Genomic DNA, 20,000 nt, shown 5'->3' with positions numbered 1-20,000 from the left:
AGAATAGGCCTGGTCGAATCAAACTGCCCTAAATACAACCATCACACAGAAGGCACTGAGTACTTATTCCTAAACTGCCCAACATGCCCAATCACACTTATCTGTACCCCCTCTAAAGTCATAGAACACTTCATACTACAACTCTTCACACCACATAACTCCTTGCTGAATCACAACATGTTTTTAGACTAGTACACTCCACAAACATTCTTCTGATAAACCTTACACAAAGGGTTTTTGATGACATCAATTCAGATAAGCTCCCACACATAACACTTCTCAAAACATTAGACATCAGTAAAGCTTTCAATGCCATCCCGTCACAATCTCACAAACAAAATATACAACACATACACAATAATACCAAAAGATGGCTGCTCAATTATCTGGCAGGTAGAAATGCCTATGTGTCATATAATGGCCAATCATCACATGCCAGAAACTCTAAGAAAAGAGTACCACAGGGCTCAGTTCTATCCACCACACTCTTTAAATACATACCACACCTCTACATTAACAACACTCCCATACCACTACACCCATGATTCTTGGCATAACATATGAAACATCCATCTCATTCAAACAACACACCACAAACATGAAAACTAATAGCACACCTAGACTTAATGCACTTAAATCAATTGCAGGAACAACATTTGGATAAGATTAAGAAAATATTACTACAGTATACAAACTTCTCTTCCTCCACAACCACCAGGCACCAGCCTCCAGAAGCATATTCACTCATTGCTCCATCAACAAACTGAAAGATAATATATTGCTGTACGCTAGCCCCCCCTGATTTCCATCCCTCTGAATGCTCTCTCCCCAAATAGGACAGTCCACCTGGATAGACTGCAGTGCTGCCACCAGCCAACCCTTCTAAGCTACCAGAAGAGGCTGGACGACTACATCCCAGATAACTATCCAGGATGAAACACTTAACCCAATACTATACACATAATGGAAGACTGCATTGTACACAATCACACACACCAACAACACAATATACATTCTATAAAGGATTTGTGGGAAAACCCAGTTCCAGCCATGGCATTCCTCAGGGAGACAGGACTGCTCGCCCAGTCTAGGGTATGACAACAACAACAACTACTTCTGGAACATTCTAGGTGATATAACACAATCTAGGAACATAAATATCTTAAGCAATGTGTGACTGATGAAAAAAAAAAAACTCCATGACCATAGCCCTTTCCCTATAAATCAAAAACAGGGGTAAGTCCAAGGAAATATGTGGGTGCTCTTATTGCCCTAGGATCATCCCTAAGAATATATTATTGCTTTAGAAATAATTACCAACTGCACTAAAACGTCTCCAACTGAGCATCTACACATAGAAAACTAAAAACTGCCCTCAGAATAGCATAAGAGAATGATAGGCACACTATTCTATGCTAGAACCCTGGAACCCATCCACCCTTCACATTACATCAAAAGGGATGGCTGGGCAGACTGTGCCTTCCTGGACCTACAAAAGGCATTTGATTAGGTACCACACAGAAAATTGCTACATAAACTGGAAACAATAGGAGGCATACATGAAAAACTATTGAATTGGATGGAGGACTTCCTACATGGAAGAAAAATGAGAGTAGTACTCAGAGACAAATATTCAAAATAGGAAGAAATGAGTAGTGGAGTCCCACAGGGGTCAGTACTAGCTCCGATAATGTTTGCTATATATGTAAATGACATGGATGAAGGTACTGAAAGTTACATGAACTACTTTGTGAATGACACAAAGTTATTAAAGAGAATAAACTCCAAAATAGACTGTGAATCATTACAGAGTGATCTGAACAAAGTCTCAGAGTGGAGCAAGAGATGGGAGGTAGAATTCAACATCAAGAAGAGCAGTATAATTTAATTTGGGAAAAGCAAGAAGAGAGTATCACGACAGTATAAAATTGATGGAAAAGAACTAAAGAAAGTAAATTCTGAAAGGGACCTAGGAGTAATCATCAACAAAGACATGTCAGCAGATAAACATACAAATAAAATAGTTGGAGAAACATACAATTTGTTGAGATCAATAAAGGTGGCCTTTAAATATGGGTGAGAGATCTTTTGAAGGAAATATACATGAGGACAGCAGTAATTGATAAGATGGAAAACAGTAATGAGCAGAGTGCAAAAACTATGTAAGAATTTAAGATCAAACTGGATGCTGAAAGATACAAAAGTGGGTCCCTATGAGCATAGTTCTCTTCCCGTAAAATACAACTAGGTAAATATAAGGTTCAATGCTTGCACTAATAATGTTTCTTGTCTATGTCAGTGACATGATGGAAGGTACAAGCTATGCCAACATGTTTGCAGATGATGCAAAAATCATGAGAAAAGTGAAAAACAAGGAGGACTGTTAAGTATTGAAAAAAGATCTAGACACTTTTTTGCATAGAGCCAATAATAAAAAATTTCATTCAATATCAAAAACTCCAAAGTACTAGAAAAGGGCAATAGCCACAGAAGACCATCACGAAATTATTCCTGGGAAGTGAGCCCATTAAAAAGGTAAAAGAGACAAACAATTTGAGTGTTAATAAAAGACAACCTGTCACCTGACAGACATATCAACAGGATTGTGAGAGAGATGTATGGACTGCTGCAGCAGATTAAAGTGGCTTTTCACTCTATGGATGAAGAGATGATGAAAAACTTATTGAAACACTGATCCAAGACTGAAATATGTATTAGTGGTATGGTTTCCACACAGAGACTGAGAGAATACAAAAGGCAGCAACCAAACTGGTCCCCAGCCTGCCAGATAAACCATATGAAGAAAGACTAAAAGCACTGGCTCTACCAACTTGAAAGATCAAAGAGAAAGAGGTGATATGATTACAGTATTCAGGTCATTAAAAGGGACAGATTGCAATGACAGAAGAGATCTCTTGATTATGGATAGGAGGACTTTGAAGTGATCATGAGAACAAAATAAGAAAGACTACATGTCTAAACAATGTGCAGAAATACAGTTTTCCATATAGATGCATGAATATTTGGAATAGCTTAGAAGATGATATAGCCGATGTTAGAACAATACATGAATTCAAATCTGAATATAATTACTGAAAAATCAAGGATATAGTCTAAGTTGGAACTGTAGATTAATCTGAGAATAGGTATAATACATTACAGACTAGGAGATGGGACCCAATGAGCATTGATCCTTTCCTGTATAATACAATTAAGTATATCCATTATTTTATGCTGTCCAACACTCACCAACTCCACATATCTCTACAAAACACTTTCATTGTTGAGTGACCTATGGGCTAAACTAGTGGCTGTGACCAATTTTCTAGTGACCACAGTTTTCCTGTAGGAGAGAACCATAACATCAGATGGATGCATGGCACTCAAAAGGAATGCAAAAATTCCTTGGTGAAGTTCACAAAAAATACATTGGATTAAAATTTGCCAAATACTTGCTAGATGCCAAACAGGTTCTATAAACCATCCCATTCCATTGTAGTGTACCAGGAATACTACCAAGAAAACCAAAGAAAAGCATCTGGCTATGTTTAATTTGATCAGGATTCTCAATTTTGGCCTTACTTGTTGACCTACTGTATATGGTGAGGGGAGTGTAAGGGAGTTGCCCAATCCACAGCAAATCACTATGAATCTTAGGAAGATCCAAACTCAAACTAAGTTTTTTGCTTGCTTGTCTCCATCTCAGAAGGGAATTGAATTCTGATCCAATTCATTGGCATCTATGTACTCTACCCACTTAGCTTCCTTAACACGATGACTCACTTAACTTTGGTTCTTAGGCACATCACTATAGCTTAATATGATATACCTCTACACAAATATATCTCTGTTTATATTCTCTAACCACGCTGAATAAGACAGTTATTTATTCTGTGACAGACATCAAGAAATATGTAAAAGCTTTATAATAATTTCCTCCAAACCATATGTTTTATTGGCCTCTAATCATACTTGCAGGCTTAAAGTAGCTCCTTCAATATTCAGCATACTTAATAAAGAGCTTTTACTATTTTCCAGCACACAAGGAACTTGGCACTATTTTTCAAATGAAAGTACAAACTTTTATCTATGATGTCTAAGTGAACCTACCTAAATGATGACCTTAAGCTAGACTTCTGCTTCCTATCTATTGTGTTAAATCCATAAATCTAGTTCACTCAGTAATACATTAATCTTTTCACTGCATCTACAAAGATTGCCAACAGACATTTTATTCTGTTACAAGCAACCCCTCCCACAGTCAGTGTATTAAAACCAATATTAATCCTTTAACTCCAATCTGAGTACATACATATACCAAGGCTTTTTCTCCCTTACAAGGGAGGTAGCCAAAAAGGAAAAGGCATAAAAACATTTCCACCCATTTCATCCCTGAATACACTCCACATCCCTCCACCCTCCCTCTTATCTTAGCACCTCCTGGATGACGGGTCATCCCTGCACCTTGTCCACTGCCCTGGGTCAGAAGCAGTGTCGCAAGACACAGCACATCCACAGCAAGGCCGCTTCATTAAATCGGCGACCCCCCCTCTCCATCCCCCCATTGCATAAAAGGAGAAGACGGGGAGAAATCCCTTCGGGCTGCATCAAATTTTGCTCACACATACTACCTCACCCCCCATCCCCCCACCCATTCCACCTCATGCAATCACAATATCATCCATATACAACCATTCTCCATTCACCCCTGTCTTCTGTCCTCTCCCGTCCTTCCTCAACAGACATTCCCCTCTTCCCCAAAGCCCCTTTCACCCCATCCATCCACCTCATCCAAGGACGTCCCTTCATGTTCACTCCCTCCACATCTGCCTTCCATACCTCTTTTACTCGTCTTTCTTCACTCATTCTTTCCATGTGTCCAAACCATCCTAAAATTCTTTCATCAACCCTTTTTCCCAACTCCCTTTCCACCCCTGTTCTCCTCCTCACCTCCTCATTTCTCACTCTATCTAGCCTAGTAACCCCCATCATACTTCTCAGAGACCTCATCTCAAACACATTCAAACTCCTTCTCTCTTCTTCTCTTATGTTCCATGTTTTTGCCCCATACAGTGCTGTTGGCACAATCACTCCTTCATACAGTCTCCTCTTAGCATCCATTCCCAAATGTCTATTCCTCATTAGACTCTTTCATCCACCAAGGCATTTACTCGCTTCTCTCAATCTACATTCTACCTCCACCTTTACTCCACCTTTTCCTGCCACATTTGCACCCAAGTATCTAAAACTATCCACTTCCTCCAGTTGCTCTCCCTTAATGCTCACTTCCAGTCTACTGTCACTTTCACTCCTTGTACATCTCATCACCTTACTTTTACCCACATTTATCTTTAGCTTTCTTCTATCACATACTCTCCCAAACTCTGCCACCAACTTCCTCAATCCCTCCTCCAATCCTGCCACAAGCGCAGTGTCATCAGCAAACAACAGCTGGCTCACCTCCCACTTTTCTCCATTTTCTTTAACCATCTCCAATCCCTGACCCACTACCCTTGCATTTACCTCTCGCACCACCCCATCCATGTATAAGTTGAACAGCCAGGGTGACATAACGCATCCTTGACGAAGTCCCACCTTTACCTCGAACCACTCACTCTCTCCATTTCTAATCCTGACACAAGCTCTACTACTCTCATAAAAACTCTTGACAGCTCCCAAAAGCTTTCCTCTTATCCCGTAAATCTGCATAACCTCCCACAGTGCCTTTCTGTCTACCCTATCATAAGCCTTTTCCAGATCCATAAAAGCCCAAAAAAATCCTTCCCCTTTCCTATAGCTTTCTCACATATCTGTCTTACCACAAAGATCTGATCTACACAACCTCTACCCATCCTAAATCCACACTGTTCCTCACCAATTACTCCCTCTGTTCCTCTCCTAATCCTCTCAATCAAGATCCTCCCATAAGCCTTCCCAACTACACTTAACAAGCTAATCCCTCTGAAACTACTACATTCACATTTGTCCCCTTTTCCCTTGAAAAGAGGAACTATACAGGCACTCCTCCAGTCCTCCGGCACTCTACCCTCTCTCCAGCAAACATTAAATAACCTCACCAACCAGTCCACCATCACTGTACCTCCCTTTTTCAGACATTCTGCATGGCATCCATCCATACCAAGTGCCTTACCTGCTTTCATCATCTTAACAACTGCCTTCACCTCATCCTTCCTTATTTCTCCTCCATTCTCTTCACTCATCACTCTCATTTTCTTCGCAATTCCCACTACAGCTATCTTTCCCTCCCTATCCTCCTTCACATTTAGCAACTCCCTAAAATATTCTGCCCATCTTCCCCTTACTGCCTTCTCTTCCATTATCATCTCTCCATCTGCACCTTTTACCTTTTCTTCTCTACTTGATTCGCCTCCTCTTCCTCTCTTAATTTCTTTCCAAAACATCTTTTTATTACTTTCAAAATTTTCTGTCATACTCTTACCCCATTTCACATCTGCTCTCCTCTTTGCAACCTTTACCTTTTGCTTTACTTCTCTTTTCTTTTCTTTGTACCTCTCATATGACTCCCTCGTCCTATTTTGTAACCAATCTGTGAAAGCTCGCTTCTTCTCTTCTACAACCTTCTATGTTTCCTCATCCCACCATTCACTACCCTTTCTTCTATTTCCTCCTGTCCTTCTTGTTCCACACACCATCCTTGCACACTTTATGACTCCCTCCTTGAACCATCCCCATTCCTCCTCCACACTTAGCTCTACTCTATCCTTCACTCCCTCCCACTTCTCCTTCAGCTTCTTTTTGTACTCCTCCTCCTTTTCCTTTTCATTCAAAGGGTTCACTCTAAGAACCTCCCTACCTTTTGTCCCTTTCCTCTTTCTACATCTATCCTCCACTCTCAACTTACCTTCCACCAAAAAATGATCTGACATTCCCCCATCCTCTCCCCTTAGCACATGTGCATCCTTAACTCTTCCTATCATAGTCCTATTTACCACTACATAATCCATTAATGCTCTATCTACCACCCTTCCCTCCACCACTCTCTCCCATGTGTACTTATGCTTGACTTTCTTCCGAAACACTGTATTTGTTATCATCAACTCTCTTTCTAGACACATTTCCACCATCAACTCTCCACTACAATTCCTTCCTGGAACTCCACATTTCCCAACCACTCCATCGATTGGACCATTTCCTACCCTAGCATTAAGGTCTCCCAGTACTATTATATTGACATTTCTCCCTAAATCCTCTATGCACTCATTTAAATCTATCCAAAAGGCCTCCCTTTCTTCTACACTCTTCTCACTGCCAGGCCCATATGCACTTACAAAGACCCTCATCTCCTTTCCCAGTTTCACCTTCATCCACATTATCCTTGAGGAAACCTCCTTCCACTCCACTACACATTTACCTATCTCTTCACTTACTAAATCTGAGTAATCTGAGTAATATATGTTTATTCTGGCTACCAATAGGTAATTTGACTCAAAACAAATGAAACACCTTCCACTGGGGAAATACAATTATACCCATATAAATGTTTTTAATCATTTAAAAAATTGTGAAAAAGTCAGTGGTACTAATAAAAAGAAATTTGTTATTTCTTGAGGATGGTGAGACATATTCTGGGAAAATACCAGCCATATCCAACTTGAAGGCAGACATTAAGCTGCAATGGGTCATGCTATTACACTAAGAACTTTATTGATACTTGAATGGATAGATGATCTCAAAAGCCCATGTACTTAGTACTGAACAGCTTATATATGCAGTGAGGCAAATAAAAAGAGTATGTTATACAAAAATGTAATTAAATGATTACTACTAACAAATTGCTGTGACACATAAGAATCATATATGAAAATATAATTAATGAAATAAAAAATATACAAGCATGAGCTAAACACCCAAAGCATGGCGAGGTATCTGTTGATGATGCCAAACCTTCGCACATGTGATTGGGCTTCTATAAACATGATGTCACATGGCTGCTAGGCATGCTATTTTTCCACAATACCAACAGAAATAAGAGCAAACCTGCTGAAGGAGGGTGTGGCCAGTATCAACAGCAGTAAGGCAGCTGGCATTTTATATTTGTGCATCTTATTTAAAACGTCCTAACATCAAAGTTGGTATAGGATCTGTGCCACACTTGCACTTCATTGTACCATACCACCATGTGTTTCTAAAGTGTTAATGGTAAGGATGCCAAAAAGCATACCAGATGGAAAAGGGCAACTGCATGCGTTGTGGTCTCTACGTGAAAGACCACATACGCATGGTCAAGCACAACACAGAGATCTGCACTGCCTGACAAGATAATCATAATGCAGAAGGTATGACCTACCTTACTGCACCCTATGACTTAAAAAACTCTGGGGCAAACATTGCATAAGGACAAGCCATTACTACATGTGCAGGGACAATGAAAAGCCAAAAATCAATGGAGGGACTTCAGGTAGAGAATGCACATTGCTGGTGGTGCAGGTCTCTGCGTATGTGTGGTGTGCGAGCGAGGGCAGAAGGCGGGGCAGGCGAGGACTGACTACTTACTCTGCCCCAAGTCCGTTGGTCGGTTGCTGTCATTGTGGTAGGTGACTTTGCCTTCTTGGCCTGCAACATCACATTTGGCCGCGGGAGGGAGAAGAGTACCCACTGTTAACAAGCAGAGTTGCCTCTGCTTTGACTGCATTGAACTCCCCAGAATGTCAGAGTATCACTGGATTCATCTGACTCTTCTGCCCCCTGGCCACTGCCTCTTCCAGGCTATGAATCCTATTTACCAATTCCCTTAAGTTGCACTTAACATGAGCAATTTCTCTTCATGTAATTAGAAATCAGTATGATTTTTTTTTCTAAGTACATGTGCCAACAAGTTTCTGAGGCAGAAGAGATAAAAAATATATATATATAATACTTTTAATTCTATGTTCTTTTAGGTCTTGCTTCTTTCGCCAAATTCTGTAAGCCACTCCCAGTCCTATACTACTACAGGTCTTCTAAATCTGTAAAATATCTTAATCTGTAATTTATCTCTGCCCAACCCAATCACTTATTTTCTTCTTCAACGTTGTGTAACCTGCCTGTTGATGTATGTTGCCAATAATTTATAGCCTCAAAAAATGGACACTGGCTCTACCAGCAATGATTGCAAACGATGTTTAGCTATCTCCAATTTGTCACCATACTGATCTACGGTCTTGAGATTGGAAAGAAGAAATGGAAATAATGGGGAGAATTTGTTAAATAATTACCACACAAAGGCAGGAGATTTTTACAATATTTTTCTATGTTTCAAAGTTTGTCACTGTGGAGCACATCAACAGGTAGTTCCACTTCAAGGGTCTTACCACACTTGAAGTGGAGGAATATGGAAACAAAAGCAGCCCTTTCCATAGGGCGTTGTGCTTCAGGTATCACATTTGATCTAGCCACTCTACAGGTATTACACATACATTCAAGAGCCACAAAGAAAATACCCACTTGAAAACAGTTGGACTTGCTTTTTGCCTAACTCTATGTAAATACTTCCAGATGTGCCTGCATCCTTTTGTCTTACCAAGACATTTAATCCATTTCATCATCCAGTTACTTCCAAAATTTCCTGAACACTAACCTTCCTGAACTTCAATGCCTTCCTGTTTAAGCAGCTCACGCAGTCTCTGAATTTCTTCCTTAAGCTCACGTATAAGTTTAGCATTGGCATCTTCATTGACTACAGCATTGCATCTGATTGCCTTGGCACGATCAGCATATCTAAAGGAATGATATGAAGAGGAAAACAAAGATTATGCTAACAATATACAATCAATTAAATGCTTTCACACTATGACATGAGCATTAAAAATGTTTGTACATTTGACCATCTTGTCTTTAAATTTGCTTAATTAATTTTTGCAAAGATATAGCCCATTAAGATATCAAAATATTTATTTATCATAAGAAGTATTTCAGTATCAACAAATAGAGAAGAATATATATCCAACACTTTATGAGAAGGGCAGAAAACCTGAAGTTACACCATTGGTGTCCAGTGGTTGTGAGAATGGGTAAGTACTATGCACCTAGAATTCCATTAATGAAGTAAATCTTAGGAACAAAAAATACCTATAATACTGAGCGAACTAAAACATCTCAGTATGAGGGTGACAGTGCTATTAAAAATATTATGCCCAAGTTCAAGTGAGATCAATGCTGGGAGGTAATAATTATTACTGGTCAGGCCAAGCCAATGGAAAGCTCCTGAAATGTACTGTTACTGACATTTTAAACTCTAGTTCATTTGGCTGTCATAGTAAATCTGACCAATAAACATTTAATGCATGTGAAGAGGAGGTACACCTTAGGCTACATCTCACAAATGCAATAAACATTCTGACCAAGATAAATCATTTTGAAGAGAAACATTCTAGGCGAAGTCCAATTTGTTGGTAGGAAGTGTACCCTGAAGTAATAACCTGGTGTACTGGGTAACTTCAATGCCTCCAGAGATAATGACAGAGCTGGTTACATGGTATGTGTCAACCTGTGTGACTCTGAAACTGCAAATGGCAATAGCTAAATATCCTGGGGCTTTCCAATCAACCTGTTACTTTGGTTCCATTTTGAAGAAGACTCGTGGTTCCTTGGAAACTGGCCATGGCCTGTGGTTCATTCCATAAGTCACCCAATAAAGAGTTATTTAACAAATCAAACATAAACAACTTACAAACAGTACAGAATGGAACACAGAGTAATAACAGGATGCATCAAAACCATCCCTATAGGACATCTGCCCTTAGAAACCAAAATCATTCTGGGTGAATATCATATGAAAATGACAGGAACACAATTCTATGCTATAATCTTATATGAAAAAATATATATACAACCACTCCTCATTTAACGACGACAATTGGGACCAGCGTCGCCGTCGTTAACCGAATTGGTCATTAAGCGAAAGTGTATACATATAGGTACATGTACAATGTCCAGCAATACATGTATTTACCTAGTTGTATTTACCTAGTTGTATTTTGCGGGAAGGGGAGCTATGCTCGTGTTGTCCCGCCTTTGTATCTTGCAGTGTCTAGTTTGTTTTTAAACTCATGAATGGTTTTTGCGCATACTATTTCATTGTCCAGTTTGTTCCAAGTGTCCAAAACTCTATGAGGAAAACTGTTTTTCTTCAGTTCTCTTCTATAGCTATGTTTTTTTATTTTCTTTCCATGTCCTCTTGTGTTTCTTTTGTCCCAGTTAAGTAAGTTCTCACTATCGAGTACCTCTGTGCCTTTCATGATTCTGTAGATGGTCAATAGGTCACCTCTCTCTCTCCTTTGCTCCAGTGTCGGTAACTCCAGTTTAGCCAATCTCTCTTTGTATGATAGGTTTGCAAGTGCAGGTGCCATTTTTGTAGCTGCTCTTTGGATTCTTTCTATTTTCTTTATATTCTTTTTGGTACTGGGGGACCACAATGTCGCTGCATACTCTAATCTAGGCCTTATCAATGTAACCAATATTTTTTTCATCATGTCTTCGTCCAAGTATGTAAACGCCACTTTTATTGATCTTAGCAAATTGTAAGTCTCCCCGACAATTTTGTTAATCTGTATATCATAGGACAAGTCGTTCGTGATAATTACTCCCAAATCTTTTTCGGATCCTACTTTCTTTACTTCTTTGGTTCCAATTGTATATTTTCCTGATATTCTGTTTTTGCTTTTTCCAAACTCCATTATGCTACACTTCTTAGTATTAAAGTCCACTTCCCATTTCTGACTCCAGTTCCATACCCTATTTAGGTCTTCTTGCAGTGCTTCACAGTCCTCATCAGTTTCTATTTTCCTTAGCAGTTTGGCGTCATCGGCAAAGAAGCTCATGTAGCAGTTCACGTCCTCATCCATGTCATTCATATAGATAGCAAACATTATTGGTGCCAGCACAGATCCTTGCGGTACTCCACTGATCACCTCTTTCCAGTCTGAATATTTTTCTCTGAGCACTACTCTCATCTTTCTACCAGTCAGAAAGTCCTCTATCCATTTTAGTAGGTTTCCCTGTATTCCTCCTATGGGTTCCAGTTTTTTTAGTAGTTTTCTGTGTGGTACTTTGTCAAAGGCTTTTTGCAAGTCTAGGAATGCACAATCAGCCCATCCATTTCTTTCTTGCACTATGTCTATTAGTCTTGAGTAAAAGCATATTAAGTTTGTGGAGCATGATCTTCCTTGTCTGAATCCGAATTGTCTTGGGTTTAATATGTCATTGTCTTCCAGATGTTTTACCCATCTATTCTTGATTATTTTCTCACAAATTTTGGCAATGGTGCTTGTTAGTGATACTGGCCTATAGTTGGTGGGTTCTTCTTTGTTTCCTCCTTTGTGTATTGGTACAATGTTAGCGTTTTTCCAGTCCTCGGGTATCTTTCCTTCTTTGAGTGAGCTGTTTATTAAGATGTGTATTTTGTCTGTTAGTTCTTCTTTGCACTCCTTTAGAATCCAATTTGCAATACCGTCCGGGCCATGTGATTTTCTGACATCCAGCCTTGATAAATGTTCTGATATTTCCTTTAGTGATGCTGTAAACTCCTTCATGAGGGGAGATTTCTTGTTTTTGTCTATGTCACAATTCGGTATTTTCTCTCTGGTGAAAACAGATTTAAAGTGATTGTTCATGACTTCGGCCATCTCTAAATCTTCTGTGTATTCTATGTTTCCTTGGCATAGTTTCACCAATTCCTGTTTGTTTTTAAGTTTACCATTCACATACCGATAGAATAGTTTGGGTTGCTCTTTGCATTTGTCTATAATATCCTTCTCATGGTTCCTTTTCTCCTCTCTTCTCACATTAACATACTCATTTCTATAGTTAACATAAATTTGCCATTTGCTTTGTTTTTTGTCTTTTCTCCACTTTTTCCAAGCTTTGTCCCTTCTGTCTTTTGCCTCACTGCATCTTTTGTTGAACCAACATTTAATGTACTCTCTCTCTCGCTTTTGTCTTGGTACATGCCTGTTTACCCCTTCATTGTAGTTTTCCATCAATATATTCCATTTCTCTTCTACTGCTGTTTCTTCCCTGTAAAATATTTCCCAGTTTGCATTCCGGAAGAATGTCTTTAGTTTTGTAAAGTCTGTTTTGTTGTACCTCAGTCTTCCTTTCCTATGCTTTTCGTTCCTCTCTATGTCTATTTCTTCCTTTAGTATAGTTTCGATGAGTACATGGTCACTCTTTCCAATTGGTGTCTCATACTGGACTTTATGCACTATTTCAGGCTCTGTTGTAAATATTAGATCTAGTTTCGATGGCTCTTCATTATTTCTGTACCTTGTGTTTTCATGGACCCATTGGGTCATTGTGTACTCCATGGTCATATCTAGCAGTACATTGCCCCACGAGTCATCTCCTCCTTGCACTGTCATGCTGTCCCAACAAATTTCTTTGCAATTGAAGTCCCCCATAACTACCAGATTACCCTTACCCATTAGTATCTCATTGAGTGATTTTCTTGTGTCATCTAGCATTTTTTTATGTTCAATTTCTTTCCAAGCGCTTGTTTTTGGAGGCACATAAGTCACCACAAACTTTCTACTTTTCATATTCTTGCCTTCGACTTTTATCATGATCAATTCAGCATTACCTTTGCCCTCTGCAATTTTTGTCACCTTTAGGTCTTTCTTGGCCAAGAACATGATTCCCCCTCCCTGTTTCTTGTCCCTGTTTTTTATCCAGTAGTTGTATAAACCTTGTCCGATAACAGTGGATGGTATTTCACCTCTTAGTTTAGTCTCTACAATTCCCATTATGTCTGGTTTTGCTTCTAACAGATAATCATTGAGTTCGTTCAGTCCCGAAATTAGTCCGTCAATGTTGGTATAGGCCACTTTTAATTTTCTTCCTTCTCCCTGGTTTCTTCTTCCCTTGTTTTGTTCGTTTTGAAGCGCCATTGTCTTAATCTCAAGTCTATTACTCTCCACTGGAATTCTTTGCATTCTGTCTCCGATCTTTTCAAGTTTTTTTCCTTTGCTTCTTCTCTTAGCGCCCTTTCTTTTTCTAATTCCTCAGTACTCATTTCTCTTTTTATCCATATCTTATTGTATTTTTCACTCTTTGCCAAGTTACCTACTTTTTCAAATATGTCTTCTACTACCACTTGTGACCTTAGTTTTATCTTTAGAGGTCGATTCCTATCCTTAGTATAGCGACCAATTCTGTAAGTCTCTTCTAAGTCTGAGCCTGAATCACTATCTCCCCCCTGAATTTCATTAAGGATTTCTACTGCTGTCTCTTTTTCTTCTTTTTCTCTCATGTACCTCGCCAATCCTTGTTTTTCTTTAAGCCCATAAACCACAATACATTTCTTCCTATCTACTGTGTCCCTGACCCAATTTGCTTTTTCGTTAATCACTTGAATGATTGTGTCTTTTGCATTATCTTGCATTTGCTGCTTGACTATTTCTTTGAAAGCAATTTCTTTATTTTCAATATTTTCTTTCCACTTTTTAATTTCCTGGATACTGTCCCCACCTAAGTTTTCTTCGATCTTTTGTGTCAATTCTTGGAATTTGTTGTTCACTTCTTGCTTTAGATTTTCGCTATTATTATCATTAGTTTTCTTCTTTTCATTTTCATTCTTCAGTTCATTTATGTCTCTTTTCATTTCTTTAATTTCGTTTGTAAGATCCAAGTTAGCTTTTTTCAGGTCAGAAATTTCGTGGTTAGTCTTAGATAAACAATCAATTAAACCAATTACCTCTTTTCTTAAGTCCATGATTTCATTTTCCCACCGAGTCCTATTTTTGCTCATCTCTCTCTCTATCTCTAATAATCTACTTAAGTTCTTTCTTTCGTACTTACCAAACCCTAAGAATTCATTGTCGTAACACGCGGCGCTTTGTTTATTGTTTACATCGCGTTTCAGTGGATTGCCTCCAGATGGCTCTGATTCGCAACTGGCTTTCGAGTCGTTTTCATTCATTTTTGCTAATTTCGAGTTAACACAATTAACTAGCACTGCATAGATACCATTTCGGGCACTCACGTTCACTCCCACCCCTACAGTACAAACCAGGTATCTTTATTTTCGTGTATTTTTCCTCTTTTATACAGTGGTTAGGTTCCTGAAATTACCGTGTATGACCAAATCTGCGTATGCTGACATTCCATATTAAATACCGGGGTATTTTTTTAGTTTCGACCATGGGCGCAATATAGCAATAGAAAATTAATTATTAATTTTGTAAATTAAAATGTATCAACGTAATATCCAATTTTGTGGGCGGAAATGAAAATAAAAAATACCTTGCTACAAGCAAATATGCTAATGAACGAAGTCGGTAGCATAGGATCGGGACGCCATCTTGTCGTCTGTCAATTGACGGCCTCGGTACTTCCGACAGTACCTTGCCAGGTATATTTTCTTGAAGGAATGTTATGGAGCGGAGATACATGCATTCCTTCAAGCTGCAAGAATTTTGTATACCCCGCAAGCTGAGAGAGTGGTTGAAAAGCCCGCCAACGTCTCTCACAACGACGACAACGAGGACGATCTGGATGACATTTAATTTGCAGGTAATGATTTATTCAACACAGATTAGGTTAGGTTAGTTTAGTTTAGGTTAGACGAATTTATCATCCTTTCATTTCTTCGATGTCAGCATCTATCATAACAAACATAGCGTACCATTCGTCCGACATGACTTCGTTACTTATGAAATCTGTTTTAGTACCTTTTTTGTTTTTTTATTTCCGCTCACAAAATTGTATATTACGTTGATACATTATAATGTACAAAATTAATAATTAATTTTCTATTGCTATATTGCACCCATGGTCAAAACTAAAAATCTACCAATACCAGTATATACTGTACCCCAGGTAGTTTTTGCAGCTTGCAGGATGGTAATATAGACCTAAGCTTCAGAATACTTTACCTCACAGCTAATATCCACCGTACAAGTTCATTTATAACATCATACAAATTTGCCTCAGCCAACTTATCATACACGACGTCGTAACTTTGGGAGATTTACGTTAAATGAATATTGGTCTGTCATAAAGCCCGTCGTTACTCTGTGTTGTCGTTAACTGAGTAGGTCATTAAACGAGGAGTGGTTGTATAAATAAAAAAGAAAGACTACCAAACTCAATACAACAACCCCCTAGATATACACTCCACAGAACAAGCACTCCCCACACGACAAGAAACACACTGGCATAAATGCATTCATAACATCTGTCATAAAGACAATACATACATATACATACATATAACAAAGGCTTTTTCAACTTACTATGGAAGTAGCAATCAAACAAAGGCATAAAATGCACTCCCACCCATTCCATCCCCACATACTCCACTCCTATCCACCCCCCTCCCTCCCTCCCTCTTATCTCTGCTCCTCCTGGATGACAGGTCATCCCTGCATATTGCCCACTGCCTGGGTCAGAAGCAATGTTGCAAGACACAGCACATCCACAGCAATAGCAACACAAAATATGCCTGCCCACAAATTCAAACTGCCCCAGATGCAACCACCACATAAAAGACAAAGAACAGTTCATACTACTATGCCCCACACAAACAATACACAACTAACACAATATCTCTTCTCTAAGAGATTTATGGTCTTGACAGGAGGCTGTAGTCAGTTTCCAGGATGCCACAGGCTTCCATAAGAGAGATTCAGAGCACTGGATTGACTGAATATCCTTTCACTCATTCACAATCTTCCTCCATTCATACCTATCTTTTGAATTCTCAATACACTGCTTCACAAACAATCCTTACACCTCCAAGGCCCCCCTTGACCACATCTATCCACCTCACTCTTGGTCTCCCTGTCAAGTTCCTTCCATCCATGAAGAAGCATTTTAACAAAGTACTCTGATTCTTCTTTTGGGATTAATCACCAAAAATAAAACCTAATAGTAAGGAAATACTGATGCAGCCATTTTGATACTAACAGTTTTGAAAACTATTATCTTATTATTTACATAAATGTATATTTTCTGGAGACTGGAACAGGGCCCTCACATGATGGGGGGTGAATATGCCCTGGGGCAGTACATTTGGGGGGGGGGCACTTCTAGTTTGGACATGCCACCCACAAGGCTGACAAAATAATTATAATAAAAAAAAAAAAAGTCAAAGGAGTCCTGAATATTTTACCACAATATACAAATTTTACATTAAAATCAATAGAATATGAAATATCTTCCCTTATCCTTTCTGCAACAGGGACATTAAATAACATTTTTAAAATCTGTTTAATTATTTTGCAAGCCAATAGCTATAATAGGCAGTAAGGAATGGTGAAAATGGGAAGTGGTGATGGGGGAAAGGGGGAGACATCACTGAGAACTTTGCCCCAGAGTGGCACTTAGGCCTGTAAGGGCTCTATACTGGTAAAATGTAAGTAATCTATAGGAACATGAAGAACACATATTTTAGGAATATCTTAAGAGTTTACCTGAGAGTGGATAAAGTTTCATCATAATTGATATCAGCAGGAGAGATGGCAGCCACCATAGCAGTCTTACTGTTGCCACCTAAGTTCTCTCTTAGAAGCCAAGTAAGTACCGAGTCTCGGTATGGAATAAATTCTGCCTTCTTCTTCTTACTGGGTTTCCCAGACTGTAGGTAGAAGTCCACAAGAGAGAATATTAACACTATATTCATCACTACTAATATATATATATATATATATATATATCTATATATATTATATATATATATATATATATATATATATATAGATATATAGATATATATATATATATATATATATATATATATATATATATATATTATACATATACATATATATCTTTCCATAAAATACAACTAGGTAAATACATAGCTGTAAAAAAGGAAGGCAACTTTAAATATGCATATATATAAGCAACTTTTGTGAATTACATATTTCAAGTAATGTTCACATGAAATTAACTGAAAAATTAGTCATTCACTTACAACTTCAGCTAGTGCAGAGATAACTTTGCCAAGTGTAGTGAGGGATTTATTGATATTAGCTCCCTCCTTAAGCCGAGTACCCTTAGCTCCTGTTGAATCAGCACGCTCAGACCCAGCTAAATCCACTAAGGAAATCTGAATACAACAAAGATAATATAGTATCAAATAACAAAGACAAAAACCAAGAGGGTATATATTCAACCTTTAAATAAGAATAAAATAGATCCTTATCCATGGTTAACTGGGCTATGATTTTATATTGTACTTGCTGAATAATATCTACCTAACTATAATGTGCACAAAGGGAACTATGCTCATGAGGTTCCATCTCTTTGTCTTTACTGATCAAACTTAGCTTTAAATTCATTTATGGTTTCAGACTGAACTATATCCTCTTTTAAGTTGTTCTACAAGTTGATGAATTTGCATGAAAAACTATTTCTTGATATCTTTCAAACATGCAGTCTTTTTTCAAGTTTTTCCTATAACCTTGAGACACTCTTTGTCCAAAAGCTTGAGATCTTCTCTGTCACCTCTATCTGCTCCTTTTATTGATTTCAACACCATATTCATATCATCTCTCTCTTCTTCCTTTTAATGACAGCAGACTCTGTATTTCTAATTTTCCTTTATATGGCTTCTCTGCTTGGGTCCAATTTGGTTACGGCTCTTTATTTTCTCTAGACCTTGTTTATAGCTTTTCTTCTGTGGGGAGCCTCACCATTGTTGCAGATTTTAATCTTGGTCAAATTATGCTCTCAATTTTTCCTTCTTATAATTTCTCAGTTTATGTATTGAAATACCACTCTCATGCTCACAAACAGTTAATATGTCTTACAATCTTGCTGACATGCTTGTCAGATGACATGTTACTCATTAGCAAAGCTCAGAAGCTTCTCCTTTTTTGCCCATAAATCACTAACAGTCTCTTTGCAATTTTGCTAATTTTCAATACTTTCCATACATTTTTTGGCACTGAAGTTCATTTTCCACAACTTGCTCCAGTCATGTATCTTTCTAGGCCATTCTTATAACAATTTACAATTTTTTATTCACCTTGTGATCTTTGCATCATCTTCAAACACATAAGTGCAGCTTGTTATTCTTTGCATCATGTCATTTCTGTAAATGAAGAACGTAACAGATGCCAATGCTGTCCCCTTCACTAGTTTCTTCCCTCCAACCTGACATCTTATATTTAACTACTGTTTTTATATGTTGGTCCTACAAGAAATATCATCCATACCTTGAGATTTCTTTTAATTCCTCCAATATGCTCCAACTTCCATATTAGTTGCCTTTGAGTTAACTTATAAAAGGCTTTCTCCAGATACAAATACACAAACTTCACTCAGCTCTCTTGAAGCATATCAATCATTTTTGAGTAAAAACCATGATATCTTCAACTTCTTAAATTGAATTGTCTATCAAAATGTTTCTCTTTTTAATACATCTGACAAACATGCCATTCATAATCTTTTCACACAATTCAGTTATATTGGCCAAAGACACTGATCTGTAATTAAGGGTTTTCTCCTTCTTCCTTAATAATCTCATATTACACAAGCCTTTTTCCAATTCCAGAGCATTATTCCTTCTATGTTATATATCTTGTCTACTAGTTATTCTGTGTAGTTGGGCCATTGAGCTTTCCTCACATCTAATCATTCAAACATTATATTCTTCCTTCACTTCCACTACTACTAATACTATTACCACTACTATCACTGCTACTGCTATTAGTACTACAACCATTACTACTACTACTATTACTGTTACTACTACTATGACTACTACTATTATTATGCATTTTTTTCTTTCTTTTTCTTTTTAATCAAATGTATATTATGGACATACCTTTGACACACGCTCAGTTTCCAGGCCTGTAGTCTTGTCTGTTCTCTTTTGGGTGAGGACCATTGTGAAGACTGCATGAGATCGTGATGATGTTTCATTCATATTTGTAGCTGCCACCGTTCTGTGATAAAATTTAAAAGGTGTTACAAGGATTGATAGAGTGAAAAATGTGGAGGTGAGGCAAAGAATGCAGGCATGGGCAAACCTGGCA

The 20,000-nt window shown here is 38.2% G+C and overlaps 1 protein-coding gene across 16 annotated transcripts in view; it reads right to left on the bottom strand.

Annotated features, from left to right (window-relative positions):
• The window catches only part of unc-104 (kinesin family member unc-104), a 400,417-nt gene that overhangs the window by 178,648 nt on the left and 201,769 nt on the right, over positions 1–20,000 (bottom strand). For 12 of the 16 annotated variants that reach the window (XM_076197529.1, XM_076197534.1, XM_076197523.1 and 9 more), the window contains 5 exons: positions 19,790–19,910; positions 17,933–18,067; positions 17,430–17,593; positions 9,599–9,738; positions 8,536–8,637 (listed from right to left, as the gene is read on the bottom strand). In XM_076197529.1, coding sequence (XP_076053644.1) covers positions 8,536–8,637; positions 9,599–9,738; positions 17,430–17,593; positions 17,933–18,067; positions 19,790–19,910 — 662 coding nt within the window. The remainder of the gene's footprint in view (positions 1–8,535; positions 8,638–9,598; positions 9,739–17,429; positions 17,594–17,932; positions 18,068–19,789; positions 19,911–20,000) is intronic. The other 4 variants (XM_076197554.1, XM_076197568.1, XM_076197564.1 and 1 more) reach the window with 2 other exon arrangements.

Source organism: Oratosquilla oratoria, chromosome 1 (assembly GCF_046742065.1).
Source record: "Oratosquilla oratoria isolate Oo_2021 chromosome 1, ASM4674206v1, whole genome shotgun sequence".
NCBI lineage: Eukaryota > Metazoa > Arthropoda > Malacostraca > Stomatopoda > Squillidae > Oratosquilla > Oratosquilla oratoria.
This window is presented reverse-complemented; position numbering and strand designations above follow the sequence as displayed.